The sequence below is a fragment of the Nerophis ophidion genome, linkage group LG16, assembly GCF_033978795.1.
Source record: "Nerophis ophidion isolate RoL-2023_Sa linkage group LG16, RoL_Noph_v1.0, whole genome shotgun sequence".
Taxonomy (NCBI): domain Eukaryota; kingdom Metazoa; phylum Chordata; class Actinopteri; order Syngnathiformes; family Syngnathidae; genus Nerophis; species Nerophis ophidion.
This window is the reverse complement of record NC_084626.1, coordinates 9,147,560-9,170,238: the sequence shown is the minus strand read 5'-3', so window position 1 is coordinate 9,170,238 and position 22,679 is coordinate 9,147,560. Positions and strand designations below refer to the sequence as shown.

Genomic DNA, 22,679 nt, shown 5'->3' with positions numbered 1-22,679 from the left:
GACGTGCCCTAAACACATCCCTAGGGAGGCGTTCGGGTGGCATCCTGACCAGATGCCCGAACCACTTCATCTGGCTCCTCTCGATGTGGAGGAGCAGCGGCTTTACGTTGAGCTCCTCCTGGATGACAGAGCTTCTCACCCTATCTCTAAGGGAGAGCCCCGCCACCCGGCGGAGGAAACTCATTTCGGCCGCTTGTACCCGTGATCTTATCCTTTCGGTCATGACCCAAAGCTCATGACCATAGGTGAGGATGGGAACGTAGATCGACCGGTAAATTGAGAGCTTTGCCTTCCGGCTCAGCTCCCTCTTCACCACAACGGATCGATACAACGTCCGCATTACTGAAGACGCCGCACCGATCCGCCTGTCGATCTCACGATCCACTCTTCCCCCAGTCGTGAACAAGACTCCTAGGTACTTGAACTCCTCCACTTGGGGCAGGGTCTCCTCCCCAACCCGGAGATGGCACTCTACCCTTTTCCCGGCGAGAACCATGGACTCGGACTTGGAGGTGCTGATTCTCATTCCGGTCGCTTCACACTCGGCTGCGAACCGATCCAGTGAGAGCTGAAGATCCCGGCCAGATGAAGCCATCAGGACTACATCATCTGCAAAAAGCAGAGACCTAATCCCGTGGCCACCAAACCGGAACCCCTCAACGCCTTGGCTGCGCCTAGAAATTCTGTCCATAAAAGTTATGAACAGAATCGGTGACAAAGGACAGCCTTGGCGGAGTCCAACCCTCACTGGAAACGTGTCCGACTTACTGCCAGCAATGCGGACCAAGCTCTGACACTGATCATACAGGGAGCGGACCGCCACAATAAGACATTCCGATACCCCATACTCTCTGAGCACTCCCCACAGGACTTCCCGAGGGACACGGTCGAATGCCTTCTCCAAGTCCACAAAGCACATGTAGACTGGTTGGGCAAACTCCCATGCACCCTCAAGAACCCTGCCGAGAGTATAGAGCTGGTCCACAGTTCCACGACCAGGACGAAAACCACACTGTTCCTCCTGAATCCGAGGTTCGACTATCCGGCGAAGCCTCCTCTCCAGTACACCTGAATAAAAATAAAATTCTAATTTGTAATATACGAAAACTAGGAGATGGTTAATAATATAACTAATGGGAGTTATCTATTTGTCCCATAAGCCCTCCAAAAAAAATTAAATAACCGCCAACAATACTCCATTTACATGTCATGCATGACTTGCATACTTACCAGGTATTAGTGATATTGTTATTATAGGCATTAATGCTGACAAACTACTTTTAGCTGGGCCGTGTTTAAAAAGGTAATTAGCTTACGCTGAGTTGGTGAAAGTTTGTAGATTATGAATCATGCCTGACTTTTATAATAGAAGGTTGTGACAGAGAAGTTGGTCAACTTTCACATTCAATTCAGACCTAGAGATGGCAAGAAAGACAAGAAAAGACGCTCTCTGTGGCCACCTTATTTTTACCTGCATGAGAATTATGATTAATTCTTCATCTAAATAGGAAGATGTAAACCCAGTCGGTTATTTTGTGAGAGCAGACATTGTACAGTAATCACCTATATATTGAGGCTCAAAAAGATAAGATTGTGGATCATTATTTGTCCCAAAGTAGTCCTTGCTGGCTCTCATGAAGTCTGCCACAATTACTGTTGTTGTACTTAAAGGAAATAGCCAACATTGTAATGCGTCTGGAAAATTATAGTGCTGCCACATTCTTAAAAAGACCAGAATACATAAAATATTACATGTTATGAATATGCATGTTACTACATTACATATATACTAACAGCACGTACAAAACCCCAAACCAGTGGAGTTGGCACATTGTGTAAATCGTAAATAAAAACAGAAAACAATGATTTGAAAATCCTTTTCAACTTATTTTCAATTGAATAGATTGCAAAGACAAAATATTTATTGTTCAAACCGAGAAACTTAATTTTTTTTTGCAAATAATCATTACCTTAGAATTTAATGGCAGCAACACATTGCAAAAGAGTTGGCACATGGGCATTTTTACCACTGTGTTACATGGCCTTTCCTTTTAACAACACTCAGTAAATGTTTGGGAACTGAGGAGACCAATTTTTTTAAGCTTTTCAGGTGGAATTCGTATTTTACGCTTCATAATGCGCCACACATTTTCCAATGGGACACAGGTCTGGACTACAGGCAGGCCAGTCTAGTACCCACACCCTTACTACGAAGCCACGCTGATGCAACACATGCAGAATGTGCCTTGCCATTATCTTGCTGGAATAAGCAATGACGTCCATGAAAAAGATGGCAACACATGTTGCTCCAAAACCTGTATGTACCTTTCAGCATTAATGGTTTCTTCACAGATGTGTAAGTTACCCATGCCTTGGGCACTAATACACCCTCATACCATCACAGATGCTGGCTTTTTGAACTTTGCGCCCATAACAGTCTGGACGATTCTTTCCCTCTTTGGTCTGGAGGACACGACGTCCACAGTTTCCAAAAACAATTTGAAATGTGGAATTGTCAGACCACAGAACACTATTCCACTTTGCATCAATCCATCTTAGATAATCTCGGGCCCAGCGAAGCCGGCGGAGTTTCTGGGCATTGTTGATAAATGGCTTTGGCTTTGCATAGTAGAGTTTTAACTTGCACTTACAGATGTAGCGACAAACTGTAGTTACTGACTATCAGACCGGGGCAGAAGCAGAGGCGGAAGCGGAAGCAGATGACACACCCCCTGGAGCACCTGTCAGTCACAGCGTTTTGCCACGGAGCCACTTTATGGAAATATCCTCATTTTTGACAGTTTTTTTGTGACTTACCATTGGCCTGTGGAGAACATGGACAACACAGACTCTTACCAGGAGGACTTTTGAGTTGGACGCACAGACGCGGTACCGTGAGTACACAGCTGCGGGTTCCGAACAATTGTTTGCTTGCCCGTACGTGCGTGCCGCTGTGCACACGTCTCGTACATGACTTTGGGGGAAAATTTGTGTGGTTTGAACTTTGGGAGGTGAACGGTACTTTGGGCTGTGGGATTGTGTGTGTTGTATGGGTGTTAGATTTATATTGGCGTGTTATATGGACGGAAAAGGGGAGGTGTTTGTTATGCGGGGTTAATTTGTGATATATTAAATATACGCTTAGTAGTGTTGTGGCTAATAGTTATACCTGTCTTGTGTTTATTTACTGTATTAATCATTCCCAGCTGAATATCAGGTCCCACTCGTGACTCCTTAATTAGCGTAGTGGCAGAGACACCCGGGGAACTTGGGTGCCTTTGTTACACACTGATGTCGGATTTTGATCGAAGATCGAAGATCACGGCATTGCCGCTTACGTGCAGTGATTTCTCCAGATTCTCTGAACCTTTTGATGATATTACGGACCATAGATGGTCAAATCCCTAAATTTCTTGTAATGGCTCGTTGAGAAATGTTGTTCTTAAACTGTTAGAGAATTTGCTCACGCATTTGTTCACAAAGTGGTGACCCTCGCCCCATTCTTGTTTGTGAATGACTGAGCATTTCATGGAAGCTGCTTTTTTTTATACCCAATCATGGCACCCACCTGTATGGAAGTAGCGTTGTCTCACATCAACTTACAAACCCTGTTTCCATATGAGTTGGGAAATTGTGTTAGATGTAAATATAAACGGAATACAACGATTTGCAAATCATTTTCAACCCATATTCAGTTGAATATGCTACAAAGACAACATATTTGATGTCAAACCGATAAACTTTTTTTTTTTGTGCAAATCATCAACTTTAGAATCGGATGCCAGCAACCTGTTACAAAGAAGTTAGGATAGGTGGCAATAAATGCTGATAAAGTTGAGGAATGCTAATTGGGAACAGTTGGGTGCCATGATTGGGTATAAAAGCAGCTTCCATGAAATGCTAAGTAATTCACAAACAAGGATGGGGTGAGGGTCACCAGTTTGTAAGCAAATTGTCAAACAGTTTTAGAACAACATTTCTCAACGAGCTATTCCAAGGAATTTAGGGATTTTACCATCTACGGTCCGTAAAATCATCAAAAAGTTCAGAGAATCTGGAGAAATCACTGCACGTAAGCTATGATATTGCGGACTTTTGATCCCTCAGGCGGTACTGCATCAAAAACCGACATCAGTGTGTAAAGGATATCACCACATGGGCTCAGGAACACTTCATAAAACCACTGTCAGTGACTACAGTTGGTCGCTACATCTGTCAGTGAAAGTTGAAACTCTACTATGTAAAGCCAAACCCATTTATCAACAATATCCTGAAACGCCGCCAGCTTGGCTGGGCCCGAGCTCACCTTAGATGGACTGATGCAAAGTGGAAAGATGTTCTGCGGTCTGACGAGTTCAGATTTTAAATTATATTTGGAAACAGAGGACGTGATGTCCTCCAGAACAAGGAGGAAAATAGCCATTCGGATTGTTATGGGCGCAAAGTTCAAAAGCCAGCATCTGTGACGGTATGGGGTGTATTAGTGCCCAAGGCATAGGTAACTTTCACATCTGTGAAGGCACCATTAATGCTGAAAGGTCCATACAGGTTTTGGAGCAACATATGTTGTCATCCTAGTAACGGTATCATGGACGTCCTTGCTTATTTCAGCAAGACAAGTGTTACAACACTGTGGCTTCGTAAAAAAAGAGTGGGTACTTTCCTGGCCCGCCTGCAGTCCAGACCTGTCTCCCATTGAAAATGTGTGGTCCATTATGAAGCGTAAAATAGGACAGCGGCGACACCGGACTGTTGAATGACTGAAGCTCTACATAAAACAAGAATTAGAAATAATTTCACTTTCAAAGCTTCAACAATTAGTCTCCTCAGTTCCCAAACGTTTATTGCGTATTGTTAAAAAGAAAATGTGATGTAACGCAGTGGTGAACGTGTCCTTTCCCAACTACTTTGGCTTGTGGTGCAGCCATGAAATTCTGAGTTAATTATTATTTGCAAAAAAAAATAAAGTTTATGAGTTTGAACATCAAATATCTTGTCTTTGTCGTGCATTCAATTGAATATGGGTTGAAAAGGATTTGCAAATCATTGTATTTCGTTTATATTTACATCTAACACAATTTCTCAACTCATATGGAAATGGGGTTTGTATATATATATATATAAATCTATATGATATTAATACGTTTGCATATATTTATAAATAACAAATACAAATACGATGTACAAATAAATAATTTGTATGAATAAACATGTATTTGTAAAAATATTTTTGAGATTTGAATATTAATTTGCTTGGTTTTGCATTTGTATTTGTATTGAATTTGCATATTTTGATCGCTTTTTTGCTTTTGTGTCGATGAGACATTCCTCCCACAATAGAGTGTCCGCCCTGAGATTATGAGTTCAAAGTCATACCAAAGACTATGAAAATGACACCCGTTACCTCCCTGCTTGGCACGCAGCATCCAGAGTTGGATTTGGGGGTTAAATCACCAAACATGATTCCCGGGCGCGGCTACCGCTACTTTGATTGCTGCTCACTACTCCCCTCACCTTCAAGGGGGTGATCAAGGGTGATGGGTCAAATGCAGAGAATAATTTTGCACAACCTAGTGTGTGTGTGAGAACATCATTGGTACTTAACTTTTTAATTTTAACAAACCAGATGCACAAATAAATGTGACCTACACACACCCCTGAACAACCAGCAGAGGGCACTGCAGCCAGAGCGATCTCGGTCACAGAGCATTATGTGCATTCTATGCAAAATTTCTGCACAAAAACAATCCACGTCTTTACAGAGAGAACTACAACGGGCCTGCGCTTGCTAATGTTAGCGTTGTATTTGCTAATGCTGATTCATCAAGTTAATCTGTACTAGCTGCTTATTTTATTGTATCAATCCCGTTTAATGACCTTGATCCGATGTAGGTACTGATCTCTTATCAGTGCAATGTGTGTCAAATCATGCCAAAATTCATGACGTAATATGACCCTCCCTAGTGTAACTCTCATTGTCTGCCAGTGTCTGACCATCTCTGCACGCTCTGGCTGCAGTGCCTTCTGCTGGTTGTTCAGGGGAGTGTGTATGTCACACTTATTTGTGCAGCTGGTTTGTGGGAGGAATGTCCAATCGACACACAAGCAAAACAGCGATCCACATATGCAAATTCAATGCAAATTCTAATACAAAATCAAGCATATTTATATTCAAATCTCAGAAATATATTTACAAATGCACGTTTATTTATACAAATTATGGATGAATTTGTGTGTCACTTTTTGTATTTATAAATTGTATTTGTATATATTTTCAAATCTCAAATATATTTACAGATACACATTTATTTATACAAATTATGTATTTATTTGTATATTTATTAATATATGCATAAGTATTAATGACCTATTAATATGTTAAGTTGATGTGAGACAATTTTACTTTCACTCCTGTTCCCAATTAGCCTTTTCACCTGTGGGATGTTCCAAATAAGTGTTTGATGAGGATTTCTCCACTTTCTCAGTCTTTTTTTCCACTTGTCCCATTTTTTTTAATCATGTTGCAGGCATCAAATTCCAAATGACCTAATATTTGCAAAAAATAACAAAAGTTTACCAGTTCGAACGTTAAGTATCTTGTTTTTGCTGTCTATTCAATTGAATATAGGTTGAAAAGGATTTGCAAATCATTGTATTCTTTTTTTAATTTACGATTTACACAACGTGCCAACTTGACTGGTTTTGGGTTTTGCATATAAAACATTAATTGAGGTTCTTGAGGGTTTTTTGAGCACCTTAACTGTATAGGCACAGTAAAGCAAAATTCCCCTTTACTCCATTGTTGGGTGACTTTTATTAGCATTTATTTACGCTTTATCAAACATAAAAAACAAAAGAACGTGTTCTTGTCTCACTTAAGGATTGTGAATGATAGACAAAAAAAAAAGAAGTGCATTTCCCACGTAAACAACTTATTTTTAAATTTTCTCTCATTTCAATGTCTTTCTCAGATTGTTTTTTTAGTACCTCTCTCCAAGCCTTTTCCATTTTTATTTTATTAAGCTTTGGTCAGGATAAATAATGTTGCCTTGCTTTCCCTGTTTTAATAGATTATTGCTTCTCCTCATAATGCTAATTAATAGGTGACATTTCCAGTTTATTAACCACTTCATTACAGATACGCACAACAATGCCGCCAATGTGCAGATTAACCAGTTCAATTACTTATCTGTCACAGCTCCTTTAGCAAGACAAGGCGCCCTATGGTGAAACTGGTGTACAGTCTGCTGTCCGTGCAGGAGTTGAGAAGGCGGCTCAAGGAATGCCATCTCTCGGTGCATGGCACCCGAGATCAGCTGATCAAGAGGCACAGGGAGTTTGTGCACATCTATAATGCCCAATGTGACTCCTTCAACCCAAAATCAGGTGAGAGATGGCCGCCCATCAATGTGTAAGTTGTTGTCCCAGGAACGCTGCACAGAAAAGGGGGAATATTTTGCTGATTATCCATTCCTAGTGTGTTGTATTTGCTATACGCTCTTATTTATGTACCCGTTGGAGTCAAGGGTAGTATTTAGTGTTTACCTCTAAAGCTCACCTCAAAAACTTTTTATCTTGCCAGGCTTGATCTCCTTTTTGGTGTGACTGTACAGTTATTTTTTCATGTGGACATGACAGAGAAATGTCTTACTCCAATCCAACCTTATGTAAACACGTTCATGAACAACTAAATCACTTTGAACATAAAGACTGTGCTGTATTAGCACAAAGTCATCGATCTTAAAGAGGCGTCTTCAACAGAAAGTGAACTTGCGTGACGTCACAAACCAGAAGTGAAACAAAGTGCACATCCAATTTGCATTTCTTAAAAAAAAAATCTATACTGTTTACAAATGAAAATGTAAGAATATAAACATTCAAACACTCAAATAAATGCTCGTTTTAAGCCACAACATTTTATGTTTTCTGTGGTAAGAGAGTGTATTGTGTATATTTTAGTTCTTTATAAAACGATAATTTAGTAAAATATTTTGCCTAAGTGCTTTTTGAGCACATTTTACAATACAAGGATAATAATAATTATAATAGTGGCAATGTTAGTCACAATTACTACGATATGAAATGGTTATATCTTTACATCCCTAGAGGTGAATAAGCTGCTTAGAAGTTGTATCATTTTCCTGCCCTAGTATTGACACAGTAGACCCCAAAAGGGAATAAGCGGTAGAAAATGGATGGATGGACTCTAAATCAGGGGTGTCCAAACTTTTTCTACTGAGGGCCACACACTGAATAATCAAAGCAGGCGGGGGCCATTTATTTTAAAAACCAATACAATATATGTATAAAAAATATACATTTAGGCCTCCACTCAGGCTTGATCCCGGGGACCCCAAAGGGTTTTGGTAAAAATAAAATGTTAAAAATGTGTCATTCAGTATTATTATTTTTATTATTATTCAAGTTTTAAATCTCTAGATCAACATTAGGTCTATCTGTCAATGTGACGTTTTTAATGATTTAAGTTGTCTGCTCTTTTTGTCAAAGAAAACCATGTTTTTTTATTGAAAAAAACACAAAATATGCAATATTTTCACCCAATAAAAATTTTAAGTAGAATGTTTGAGATTATATAATAACTGGAGCCGGAAAAAGGTCAACAACTCAACCACTGATTTTAATTCACTATAATGTTTTGTGCAATGACACTTAAAACACACTTATCCAAAAGGGTCCTATTCATTAAAGTTTTAAAAAATAAATTATGACTTTTTTTTTACTGTTTACTTTTAACACAATGGTCTCGAGATCAACTTCAGATCCATCCGTCAATTATACGTTTTTTTTTGTGTGTATGTTTTTTGTTTGTTCGTTTTAGGCCACTTAAAAAAAAAAAAACAGCTCAATTTTTTATATGGCAAACACAAAATATCCAACATTTGCCCCAAAAAATATCTCAAAGTCGAATATTTAATGTGACGTAATTGGAGTTTTGAATTGGTCAATAATTCATAATTGATTTTGATTCACAATTTTTTTTGTGTTATTAGAGTAAACATTGCAACATGTTCTTTTTACATTTCACCTGTTTGCTCTTTTATACCACTTTTTATGTTTTTAATTTTTTTTCCATAGTATTTTCAAAATGTGCCGTGGGGCCGTTAAAAAATTACCTGTTTTGACTTGAAATTTCTCACACACCTCACTGGTTTCTACAAAACACTACCTGTATTATTAGAGTGTTGATGTGAATCACTATGGCATTTGGTACACACCTGTTTGGGGACTTTACAGTGTGTATAACATTTGGACTACTGCACTACACTGAAAAACTTATTTGCAGTGGTACGGAGCAGGACTGAGCAACTAAAGTCATTACCCATTTGCGAAGAATTATACAACTTTGAGATTATTTGTATTACATACATTCTACCATCTCTTTTGTAAGTATTTCAAGTACAACCTATCGGGGGAGCTAGCCAATTTGTGTACAACAGTAGGTAGGATATAATCTCCACAAAGCTTAATTGACATTACTACCAGTATATTTAATTCCTCAACAGCTGAAGACATTGCCAAAGAGGTGGTAACCAGCGAGAAGATCAAAAATCAGTTGCAGATCCAAAGCAAACCTGTGAGTTGCAGATGTTTCCTTGGTACAGTCTGAATTGTGGAATTGCATTCATTGTGTTTAATTGCTTTTAATTGCTCTGCTGAAGATTTTCTGTGATTATGTTGTGTGGTTTAATTGACTGAACGCTTATATTAGGTGTTTTGATTTCAACCCACAGGTTATGGTTTTCGACAAAAATCACTCCGAGAAGGAGATTGATGAGGTGCATTCAAAGTATCGTAAGTGACATTTATTCATTGCTTTGTGCCCCTCCTGTGACTCACAAAGATGTCCCCCACTGCAATTTTGTGTCAGTCAATCAATTAATCAGTTTTTTTTTATATAGCCCTTAATCACAAATTAATCACAAATCAAAGGGCTTCACAAACCACAACGACATCCTCGGCTTTGATCTCACATCTTGGCAAGAAAAAGACTTAACCCAATGGAAACAATGAGAAATATTGGAGAAGACCACAGATGTGGGACACCCCCGCCCCTCGGGTGTCCAGCGCAATGGATGCCAAGTGGATATGGTTAATAATGTGAGAGTCCAGTCCATTGAGAGGTCAGCAGGGGATCCTCTTGCATGTAGACAGGTCTCTAGCACAGAGACAAACCAATTGATGCACAGGGGAGTGGTCCACCCTTGGTCACCTTCTCCGTGGAAACTGATTCGTGGCCACCTGAGAGGACACGCAGGAAACTGCATATCAACTGGTCTAAAATAGGAGTCTATTTAAAGGCTAGGGTGTATAAATGAGTTTTAAAATGGGACGTCAAATGCTTTTACTGAGGGAGCACCTCTTAACTGTTACCGGTATGGAATTCCAGAGAACTGGAGCCCAAATGAAAAACGCTCTATAGCACCTAGGATTTTTTGGGGCCGTGTAATTCACTAATAAGCCGAAGTTCATAGAACGCAGATTTCTGGCCTTGACATATGGTACAACACAATCAGCAAGATAGGATGGAGCTAGACCGTTCAGTATTTTATACGCAAGTAGTAAAACCTTAAAGTCTCATCTTAAGTGCACAGGAAGGCAGTGCAGGTGAGCCAGTATAGGCGTAATACGATCAAGCGTTCTTGTCCTTGTCAAGCATTCTTAATGTTTGGCTCAAACAGGAGAGTTGGGTCAAAGATAATCCCGAGATTCCTTACGGAGTTCCTTTGTACAATTGTTTTATTGTCAAATGTTAAGGTAGTATTATTAAATAAGTACCGGACATCCATTTGTTTTCATTAAGACACACCTCCAGATGACTACAATCTGGCGTGTTGGTCAGCTTTAGGGACATGTAGAGTTGGCTGCTATCAGCATCACAGTGAAAGCTAACACCGTATTTGCGATTGATGTCATTTAGCGACAGCAATTAAACGCTTAACGGGTGCAGTGCCATGAACGGAACCCTGTGGAACTCTGCACATTTCTTTAACCGACTCCGAGGTCATCTTGTTAATGGGAGACGGATTGAATCCTTTCAGTAAGATTGGAAGAAAAGGCTAAGTCTGACATAAAAATACGTGTTTTGATACATTCTAATAAAATGTTATGATTGACGGTATTGAAAGCATCGCTGATATCAAGGAGCAGCAACACGGATGATGCAACATCATTCATAGTTTACAATAGACCAGGTTGTCTCAGAGAGTGATTTGCCCTGAAACCGGACTGAAAGGGTTCACAGAGAATGTTAGACGCTAAGTGTTCATTTAGCTGCTGTGCACAAATTTTATGAGGAATTTCGAGATTAGGTCTTTTGATCAGAGGATGAATAACCACTGTTTTGATTGTTCGGGGAAAAGTACCAGAGGAACGTAATAATTTATTAATATTTAGCGCTGATGGCCCTAATACTACAAACAGCTCCTTGATAGGTTCCCCCCAAACTGGGTCAAGTAAACATGTTTGTTTTGTTCTATTAACAAGTCGCAGAAGTTCCTCCGTTATTTTTTTCAAAAACCGGCATTATTTTGGACAGCAATATCTGTCGTACATACACTCATATCTGCGCTGCTAGAACTCAGTTGGAGCTGGGACGTGTCATTGAAGTGAAGTGAATTATATTTATATAGCGCTTTTCTCTATTGACTCAAAGCACAATCGATAACAGCTAAATGGACAGGTAACGGTATAATAGATCTCATAGTAAGAACGTCAATTGATTTATATGTATTACTTAGGTTAGGGCTAAGGTTAAGGTTTTCATCGGAGATTAGTGCGACCCCTCCACCGCTTTTAAGGGGACGACCAATATGTGCTCTCGTATAGTTAGGAGGAGATGTCTCATTAGGCAGATAAAATGTATCTGGTTTTGGCAAAGTCTCACTGAGACCAATGACGTAAAGATTGTTGTTTCTAATGACCTCATTAACTAATAACGTTTTGGGAGACAATAACCTAATGTTTAAAAAGCCCATAATATAGGTAGTGATAGTTGAGGGATTTTTGTTAATGGTATCCCTAACTTTACTTCTATTTCGCGTAATGTGCCTTAAACAATTTCCATCACATCTATGAATAAAATTTCGAGATCATTTGCTTGGCGCAGCGATAGATTTACTGCTTCATTTTTAGCCACCTCAGTAGAATGCGTGTCTACTTCTGGCTTACTCACTGGAGAAAAAATATATTGTGGGTTATGTAATTTGGCTACGAGAAATGCTATGTATGCAGGAATTTTCCAGCTCGGTGCTGGTTAGTTCTAGCTTAACTGACTCTTCACCTGGGCTAACATTTGATTTCAGCACTGCAACATTGTTCTATTAAAATGTATAAATGCAAAAAAAACCAACACAATGTAAGAAATGAATGAAAAGAAACGCTGTCTTTATTTTTTGGGATTGTGCAATGTTGTGTACGTTTGTAGCACTTTTTTCGTCCATGCCATCCTTAGGTAGTTTCTTATATATCCAACAAAAACTGGTAGATATGAGACACCATAGGGGGTGGCCTGTCTTTTCTTGCGCCGCAGTGAATCACATGGGGCCAGCATGTCTTCAATTCAATAAGAGCTGACGATGAAACAGGTCAGCGAGCTGTCCTCGATCAAAATAAAAAGCTAAGTATGAATTCATGCCGCGTGTGTGCATTGGCACTGCTTCTATTCAGGTTTTGTGCAAAAACACTTTTTATGTCACCACCTGCGAGACAAAGAAACGACCCAATCATATTAACTCACTTGTTATTATCGTCTTATCAAAGAGCAAAGCTATCAAAATTTTCACTCGAGGAGTTTAATACATATTCTAACAAGGAACACGTATGTAGAATTGTCAGGCTGAGCAACCCATAGTTTAGTATTGGAGATTGGGTTGAAATACCTATTAAGTGACACGCAGAACACGCTCTGAAACTTTTAATAAATCAAATGTCTCAGGTCTTATTATCAGACCCGCTTTTGTCTTCAGCAGCCAATGAAGGCATTTTTTCTAAGAAGCACACCATCAGCTTTCAGAACAGTACATTTATTATGTCCAGCCTGAAGGCAGCAGGTTCATTCAGTAAGAAGGAAAGTGCAGAGCAGAATTTGGTTTGAGTGCTCATGTGTCACAGAAGCGATGTGACTTTTTTGTTGTCAAGGTTGAGTAATTGCTGCTTAACAATGCGGTGGACAAAATACGCAAGACAACTGGAACTGGCGAAAACAACATGAAAAGCGCTTATTTCACCGTTCCCCCCAACCAAGTTATTCACAAGGATTTTGGGACATTTTTCATCTAAATGGGATTATTGGAACATATCAGTAGTCTGCATCTTAATGACAGTAGACTGAATTGCTGAATTGCAGTTTTAATGCAATTCAGCAACCCCCCGCGACCCCGAACGGGACAAGCGGTAGGAAATGGATGGATGGATGGATGGATGGTCTTAAATATGTTGCTATAAAAATATTTATTATTGCTTTAGCCCTGCCTGGCTGGCCGAGGAGAGGCTGCGTGTATGCGGTGTTTGCACCATGCTCCTCTTTCTCTTCCTTAAAGCGAGCTTGACTTGGGGGTGGTGCCGCTTCAAAGGAGTTAGCATGTTTGACGTGTTAGCAGAAGCATACCCTACTGCTGCTGAACAATGTCTGCAAACCTCCGTCCTCCATTGTTGTATCGCACCGCGAAGCCAAAGTGTTCCCGAAGGGGAGATGTTAACAAGGCAGGAGGGTCTTCCAGCGCTGGCTTTTGCATGTTGTCCTAGCCCAGTCGCTGCTAGCCTGCCGTGTATTGTCCTTCGCTCTGCATTGTATACACAACGTGCGGTGCGCTACCTAATATGTCCGTGTGGAAACTCGTTCGATACACCTCCGAACCGAACCGAAACCCCCGTACCGAAACGGTTCAATACAAATAGACGTACCGTTACGCTCCTAGTAAATAATAAATATTATTATAAATGTGCCTGTTTCTACATTACGTATATATTTACATCATGTATTTACAGCCTTAATGGAGGTGTTTGGATGTTTTTAAGGGCTCTATAGGCAAAATTGAATGGCTCCCAAAGCTCCATTGTAAGCAAACTTGATCGAATTGATTTAATATTGAGATTGCATTTTGAAAAAATCTATTTGTCATGTCTTTCATAATGATTGTTAACGATAGGTAAAATTTTATATTCACAGACTACATACTACACACCGTAGGGGAATATGCTCTAACCACAAGCTAGAGCTTTTGAATGTAAATGAAGGTGGATGGATTGATACAAATATCAACACTAACGATACCAAATAGTACAAACCCCGTCTCCATATGAGTTGGGAAATTGTGTTAGATGTAAATATAAACAGAATACAATCATTTGCAAATCCTTTTTTACCCATATTCAATTGAATGCACTACAAAGACAAGATATTTGATGTTCAAACTCATAAACTTTATTTTTTGCAAATAATAATTAAGTTTGAATTTAATGGCTGCAACACGTGTCAAAGTAGTTGGGAAAGGGCATGTTCACTACTGTGTTACATCACTTTCTTTTAACAGCACTCAATAAACGTTTGGGAACTGAGGAGACTAATTGTTGAAGCTTTGAAAGTGGAATTCTTTCCCATTCTTGTTTCATGTAGCGCTTCAGTCGTTCAACAGTCCAGGGTCTCCGCTGTCGTATTTTACGCTTCATAATGCACCACACATTTTCAATGAGAGAGAGTGGGCCAGGAAAGTACCCGCAGTCTTTTTTTTGAAGCCACGCTGTTGTAACATGAGCTGAATGTGGCTTGGCATTGTCTTGCTGAAATAAGCAGGGGCATCCATGAAAAAGATGGCGCTTGGATGGCAGCATATGTGGTTCCAAAACCTGTATGTACCTTTCAGCAATAATGGTGCCTTCAGAGATGTGTAAGTTACCCATGCCTTGGGCACTTATGCACCCCCATACCATCAGAGATGCTGGCTTTTGAACTTTGCGTCGATAACAGTCTGGATGGTTCGCTTCCCCTTTGGTCCGGATGACACAATGTCGAATATTTCGAAAAACAATTTGAAATTTGGACTCGTCAGACCACAGAACCCTTTTCCACTTTGCATCAGGCCATCTTATATGATCTCGGGCCCAACGAAGTCGTCAGCGTTTCTGGATGTTGTTGATAAATGGCTTTCGCTTTGCATAGTAGAGATTTAACTTGCACTTACAAATGTAGCGACGAACTGTATTTAGTTACAGTAGTTTTCGGAAGTGTTCCTGAGCCCATGTGGTGATATCCTTTAGAGATTGATGTCCATTTTTGAAACAGTCCCGTCTGAGGGATCAAAGGTCACGGTCATCCAATGTTGGTTTCCGGCCATGCCGCTTACGTGGAGTGTTTTTTCCAGATTCTCTGAACTTTTTGAGGAATTTTATGGACCGTAGATGTTGAAATCCCTAAATTTCTTGCAATTGCAATTTTAGAGACATTGTTCTTAAACTGTTTGACTATTTGGTCACACAGTTTTGGACAAAGGGGTGTACCTCGCTTCATCCTTTCTTGTGAAAGACTGAGCATATTTTGGGAAGCTGTTTTTATACCCAATCATGGCACCCACCTGTTCCCAATTAGCCTGCACACCTGTGGGATGTTCCAAATAAGTGTTTGATGAGCATTTCTCAACTTTATCAGTATTTATTATCACCTTTCCCAACTTCTTTGTCACGTCTTGCTGGCCTCCAATTCTAAAGTTAATGACTATTTGCACACAAAAAAAATGTTTATCAATTTGAACATCAAATATGTTGTCTTTCAACCCATATTCAACTGAATATGGGTTGAAAATGATTTGCAAATCATTGTATTTTGTTTATATTTACCTCTAACACAATTTCCCAACTCATATGGAAACGGGGTTTTTATACCATCAGCTCAATACCACAGTGGTTAGATCAATATTTTATACAATGAAAAAAAAAATATGTATATATATGTTTTTTTTTTTGTTAAAGCAGGAAATAAGTCCGTGGACACAGAAGGACTGTAATCTTCGGTTGTGCGTCAGTATTGATAATACTGTGGTTAAACAGCTACGTACATTGTGCAAAGCAAGGTTAATCAAATTAATGATTAATAAATACAAATTAATATGTTATTTAAAAATGTTTTACATTGACTAAATTAAAATATGTATTATAATGTATGTATGTACATATATTTTAAACATTTTAATATGATTGCATAATATATGCATTTTACTTATGTGTCCGGACCTGAGAGGTTCAAAAAAACCTTTTTCATGAGCGCTTCCTCACACCACCCATTTTGTCACAAAACTGACTCAAGCAGTTTTACCTTTGGGGCAAATAACAAACATCAAATGCACCCCTGGAAGACATTTTCTTGTCAACAATCATGTCGATATGGACAACCTGTTGGAAGGAGAGAAAGAAAATGGTTGAAAAATGAATGTGACTCACAGGAGGTGGTTTTCTATTAATAGCTACACTGCTGTGATAACCTCTTGATTTATCACAGGAGGTTGTGGATGAGTCACGCTGCCAGCACACGGTGTGAGCAGACAGAAATTAATGCTCACGTGCGCTGGCAGCTTCATGTCGAACCCTTGTATTTATTAAATAATGTCAACAAAATGCAATGTAAGAACCAGCCATGCAAACTATGAAGATAACAGTGTCGATCCAAAGTAAGCATTGTATTTGTAAAGGCAGGTTTCTTGTATTGGAACTGAAGTTCCTGAAGCTATTTTGGAAGCAATTTGAGTTTAGTATTCTTCTTCAGGGGTACTTTGACATGATTGAACCAACAATCCGATTCAAGCCGCCCCCCACGCCCTTCTCTTGCCTCACTATCTTCACAGGAAAGCAACACAGCAGCGACTTCTCCCGCTTGGTTGCTCAGGTACGTGGTCGCCTAGATACCACCAGGAAAACTCGGATAAAAGAGGAAGTCACTGCAGGCGGAGAGCATGTAGAAGAAACACCTAAGGCCGGTACGGCAACACTCAAGACACTCTTTCCTCAGGAAATTAAACCTCTGTAGCAAAAAGTCTGCAGGCAGCATGTCGTGTTTAGCGTGCGTGTGCAGATTTACAAATGTTTCCCCTTTATTGACACACTTGCTATGTAATTTAGTTTGACATTGTATTGTGACTTACGGTTGTTAAAGCCTGGAGTGAGAAATGCTTGTTGGCATTTATCTAGCATGTTACGTAGTTGTTGACTCTTCTGCCATGTACAGTGTTAAGAAACATGAAATTGCATATAGATTTGGTTTGTTTTCATTTTCGGTACAACAAGGGGGAAAATTATAAATATTTGTGATAACAGTTAAACATTTTTTTAGAATTAAGTAAAAAAAAAAAATTGCACCTTTTGTCTGTTTACATAGACTGTCAACTAATTTGACAATCGAATATCTTAACAATTAGCCGACCTTTCAAATTATGAAGTGTACACCCATTCAGGGGTTGTAATTTCACCATCTGATTTTAACTTCATTTTGAGACCATTTTAGGCATTTGCTAACTGATGAAAAGGCAGCAATATAGACTACTTCATAAAAAATGACTTATTAGACATTGTCAATTTAAAAGCAAGGATGGGCAAATGGATCATAAAAATATAAAATTTGTATGCAAACAAAGGACATTCAAAATAGAAGCAAAAAAAAACAAACACAAAAAACATCAAAAAGAAAAGTGCATATTAGGATGATGATGATGATGATGTGTTTAGAAACCTGAGGTCTCATCTGTAAAGTTTGCGCATGCACAAAATAGTGTTGGAAAGTTGGATAAACAAAACACAACCACTCGTTGGAATTAATGTTTTTTGTCATATGGAGACTTTTTGTCCAAATTCCCTTAAAGATGAGGCTAGGGCTGCAGCTATCGATTGTTTCGGTAATGAATAATCTATGGATTAGTTTGTTCGTTTAATCGAGTAATCTAATTAAACAAACTTTATAACCTCTATGCTTATTTAATGGCAATAGTTAAACATTACCTTGATTCTTTTTTCTAATACATGCATATCATCAACATTGGAATTGCACTTCAACATGTGTGCAACAATATAAAAACATGGAATTATAAAAAATAGATAACAATTTTTTATAAAATTTTTTCCTCACAACTCAGTCACTCTGCTATTAACTATTTAGGTAACAAAGTAATTATTTTACCGAAGACTATCGGAAATACTGACATCAATATTTATATGAATTTATCGGTAATACATTATATTTGAACATTTTGTTGACAACATCAACGAATTGTTGCACCTATATATTTCATCAGGAAGACTTAAGTGTCAACAAACAGATATTAAAATCAAAAGGCGAGCCATGACTTCTGCTCATGAAATCCTGGGTTGCAATATCCTTGTTTACGGTGTAGGTGCATGGCTATATCAAAAGTAAGATACACTTCCTGTACGGGAGCCTGTAAAGGACTGTATTTTTACCTTAGGGTGGATGCACAAATTATTCACTATTTACATAAGAATCTAATCTTAAGAGAGAGTGAGAGGAGGCGGCTTATACAGTTTAACCATTTACTATACACCAGATAAACATACAATAACCAGACATTAATTACACTCATACACTCTTCCCCACTCATACGCTACCTCCCCAATAGAACAACCCGCGCTAAACCAATCACACAACACACACACACACACACACACAGTCCAACCTGCGCCCCTTTGCTGGGGCGGAAGAATTTCCCTTGCGGTCCTGATGAATCGGTGGTGCACTTAGGGGTGGGGTGGTGAGTTGAAACTGCTGGATACAAAGAGGGCGTTGGAGAGGGGGGACACCTCCCGTTGTGGAGTAAAGAGGAGGGCGGGGGGGGCACGACCCTGCTTCCTTTAGCACGACTCAGGAGTGGTCTGGAGCGAGAGGAGAACCAGCCTCGTCCTGGGTCACCTCTCTGTCGACTAGTCCGTGAGCGCGTGCAATGGACACGCCACCCTTGCATGTCCACGTCCCTCGCAGCAATGTAGCAACAATAGCAAATAACTCGCTATACTGTCCCACACTCGCTCTCCAAATTATACAGTCACGGGGGAGAGGATCTCTATAACAAACTTAAGGCGAACGTGACTAAACCTGCCGTTGGTGAAGTCACGGTGCAGCACACAAACACAATAGCGTGCTGCGGTACTGGCAACGTGAAGCGCCCCAACATCCTAAACTTAAACTAGTGCAACTGATATACTGTCACTTACAACACTCTGAAATAATACTCTTACTGTGGTTCTTTCTCCGATCTGCAATCGTGGTAAACTGTCTTCCATGTAGTACTACCGACGCTGCCCTGCCTGTTAGTGCCGGAGCTCTTTTAACAGTTTTTTATACCAGCAGGCTTAAACGGAACTGCGCGTAATTGTAGCAACCGAAGCCATAGCAACGGTTAAACAACTTGAAAATACACATTTCAGCTTCCCAAACGACAAGTAGTAAATAGAAATAAATGATAATAATAATAACAATAATCCCATAACAGAAATTATCTCCTAACTGTAGAATTTAAAGAAACTTTTACACAAACATGCAAACCTTCAGAACACTTCCTGTCCCTCAATTGATGTATTCCATTTGGGAAATTGGTAGGTACCATATCGAAAAATCCGATTACGATTGTATGTACCGTTACACCACTAACATTGTACCTTCTGTGAGGCAGTATTTAAACAGGTTTTTAATCATTTTAAAATCACTCAGAATGTTTGACTAACTTGACACTTGGTCATTGAGCGCATGTGAACTGGGATGCCGTTATGACATTATAGTTGTATCCTCGTCAGATCAAGGGGAAGAATCACAGAGGTATGTTGATATCAATATGGAAGAAGAAGTAGAGGACGGAAAGGAGCCATCTGCGAGAGCCTATGTTTTGTCAAACAGCCCCTCTTACGATGACGTATCCATCAGCAGGTAAGTTTGAGGTGACTTTCTAAAATTCTGGTGAGACTTCTCTGTATGAAGTAGGTTCTTCTTGAAAACATCTGATATGCTTGAGGACATTTTTGGCTCTCTTTACTATGAGAGATGGCGGAATGCTGGCATAGAAGTGCTAAACTAGAAATTGATGTGTGCACTACCATGTATGTGTACTGTTCATGAACTTGAGACAACATTTTCTGGTGAATCATGCCTCTTAAAGTTCCACCCAACCTAATAGTTGCAACCCCTGTTGTAAGAAACGTCAGAGTATCAGAACACTCACTTATGTAACTCACTCAACCTCAGTTCAACATGCATCAACGTCGAACATCTGTTATGTTTTTTTTATTTATTTATTTATTTTTTAGCCTTTTTGCTACACTTGTGTTTGACCTTAGAGCAGGGGTCACCAACCTTTTGGAACCCAAGAGCTACTTCTTGGGTACTGATTAATGCGAAGGGCCACCAGTTGGATACACACTTAAAAAAAATTGCCAGAAATAGCCAATTTGCTCATCCATCCATCCATCATCTTCCGCTTATCCGAGGTCGGGTCGCGGGGGCAACAGCCTAAGCAGGGAAACCCAGACTTCCCTCTACCCAGCCACTTCGTCTAGCTCTTCCCGGGGGATCCAGAGGTGTTCCCAGGCCAGCCGGGAGACATAGTCTTCCCAACGTGTCCTGGGTCTTCCCCGTGGCCTCCTACCGGTTGGACGTGCCCTAAACACCTCCCTAGGGAGGCGTTCGGGTGGCATCCTGACCAGATGCCCGAACCACCTCATCTGGCTCCTCTCGATGTGAAGGAGCAGCGGCTTTATTTTGAGTTCCTCCCGGATGGCAGAGCTTCTCACCCTATCTCTAAGGGAGAGCCCCGCCACACGGCGGAGGAAACTCATTTCGGCCGCTTGCACCCGTGATCTTATCCTTTCGGTCATGACCCAAAGCTCATGACCATAGGTGAGGATGGGAATGTAGATCAACCGGTAAATTGAGAGCTTTGACTTCCGGGTCAGCCCCTTCTTCACCACAACGGATCGGTACAACGTCCGCATTACTGAAGACGCCGCACCGATCCGCCTGTCGATCTCACGATCCACTCTTCCCTCACTCGTGAACAAGACTCCTAGGTATTTGAACTCCTCCACTTAGGGCAGGGTCTCCTCCCCAACCCGGAGATGGCATTCCACCCTAGTGCAACTGATATACTGTCACTTACAACACACTCGGCTGCGAACCGATCCACTGAGAGCTGAAGATCCCGGTCAGATGAAGCCATCAGGACCACATCATCTGCAAAAAGCAGAGACCTAATCCTGCGGTTACCAAACCGGAACCCCTCAACGCCTTGACTGCACCTCGAAATTCTGTCCATAAAAGTTATGAACAGAATCGGTGACAAAGGACAGCCTTGGCGGCGTCCAACCCTCACTGGAAATGTGTTCGACTTACTGCCAGCAATGCGGACCAAGCTCTGGCACTGATCGTACAGGGAACGGACCGCCACAATAAGACAGTCCGATACCCCATACTCTGAGCACTCCCCACAGGACTTCCCGAGGGACACGGTCGAATGCCTTCTCCAAGTCCGCAAAGCACATGTAGACTGGTTGGGCAAACTCCCATGCACCCTCAAGAACCCTGCCGAGAGTATAGAGCTGGTCCACAGTTCTACGACCAGGACGAAAACCACACTGTTCCTCCTCAATCCGAGGTTCGACTATCCGACGTAGCCTCCTCTCCAGTACACCTGAATAAACCTTACCGGGAAGGCTGAGGAGTGTGATCCCACGATAGTTGGAACACACCCTCCGGTCCCCCTTCTTAAAGAGAGGAACCACCACCCCGGTCTGCCAATCCAGAGGAACCGCCCCCGATGTCCACGCGATGCTGCAAAGTCTTGTCAACCAAGACAGCCCCACAGCATCCAGAGCCTTAAGGAACTCCGGGCGGATCTCGTCCACCCCTGGGGCCTTGCCACCGAGGAGCTTTTTAACTACCTCAGCGACCTCAGCCCCAGAAATAGGAGAGTCCACCACAGATTCCCCAGGCACTGCTTCCTCATAGGAAGACGTGTTGGTGGGATTGAGGAGGTCTTCGAAGTATTCCTTCCACCTATCCACAACATCCGCAGTTGAGGTCAGCAGAACACCATCCGCACCATACACGGTGTTGATAGTGCACTGCTTCCCCTTCCTGAGGCGGCGTATGGTGGTCCAGAATCGCTTCGAAGCCGTCCGGAATTCGTTTTTCATGGCTTCCCCGAACTCCTCCCGTGTCCGAGTTTTTGCCTCCGCGACCGCTGAAGCTGCCCACCGCTTGGCCTTTCGGTACCTGTCCACTGCCTCCGGAGTCCTATGAGCCAAAAGGACCCGATAGGACTCCTTCTTCAGCTTGACGGCATCCCTCACCGCTGGTGTCCACCAAGGGGTTTTAGGATTGCCGCCACGACAGGCACCAACTATCTTGCGGCCACAGCTCCGATCTGCCGCCTCGACAATAGAGGTGCGGAACATGGTCCACTCGGACTCAATGTCCAGCACCTCCCTCGTGACATGTTCAAAGTTCTTCCGGAGGTGGGAATTGAAACTTTGTCTGACAGGAGACTCAACCAGACGTTCCCAGCAGACCCTCACAATGCGTTTGGGCCTCCCAGGTCTGTCCGGCATCCTCCCCCACCATCGCAGCCAACTCACCACCAGGTGGTGATCGGTAGAAAGCTCCGCCCCTCTCTTCA

General features: G+C 41.1%; 1 protein-coding gene across 2 annotated transcripts in view; it reads left to right on the top strand.

Moving 5' to 3' along the window:
* Positions 1-22,679, top strand: part of rad18 (RAD18 E3 ubiquitin protein ligase) — a 107,571-nt gene that overhangs the window by 58,943 nt on the left and 25,949 nt on the right. For both annotated transcript variants that reach the window (XM_061922696.1, XM_061922695.1), the window contains exons 7-11: positions 7,199-7,386; positions 9,525-9,595; positions 9,753-9,813; positions 16,854-16,985; positions 19,807-19,936. In XM_061922696.1, coding sequence (XP_061778680.1) covers positions 7,199-7,386; positions 9,525-9,595; positions 9,753-9,813; positions 16,854-16,985; positions 19,807-19,936 — 582 coding nt within the window. The remainder of the gene's footprint in view (positions 1-7,198; positions 7,387-9,524; positions 9,596-9,752; positions 9,814-16,853; positions 16,986-19,806; positions 19,937-22,679) is intronic.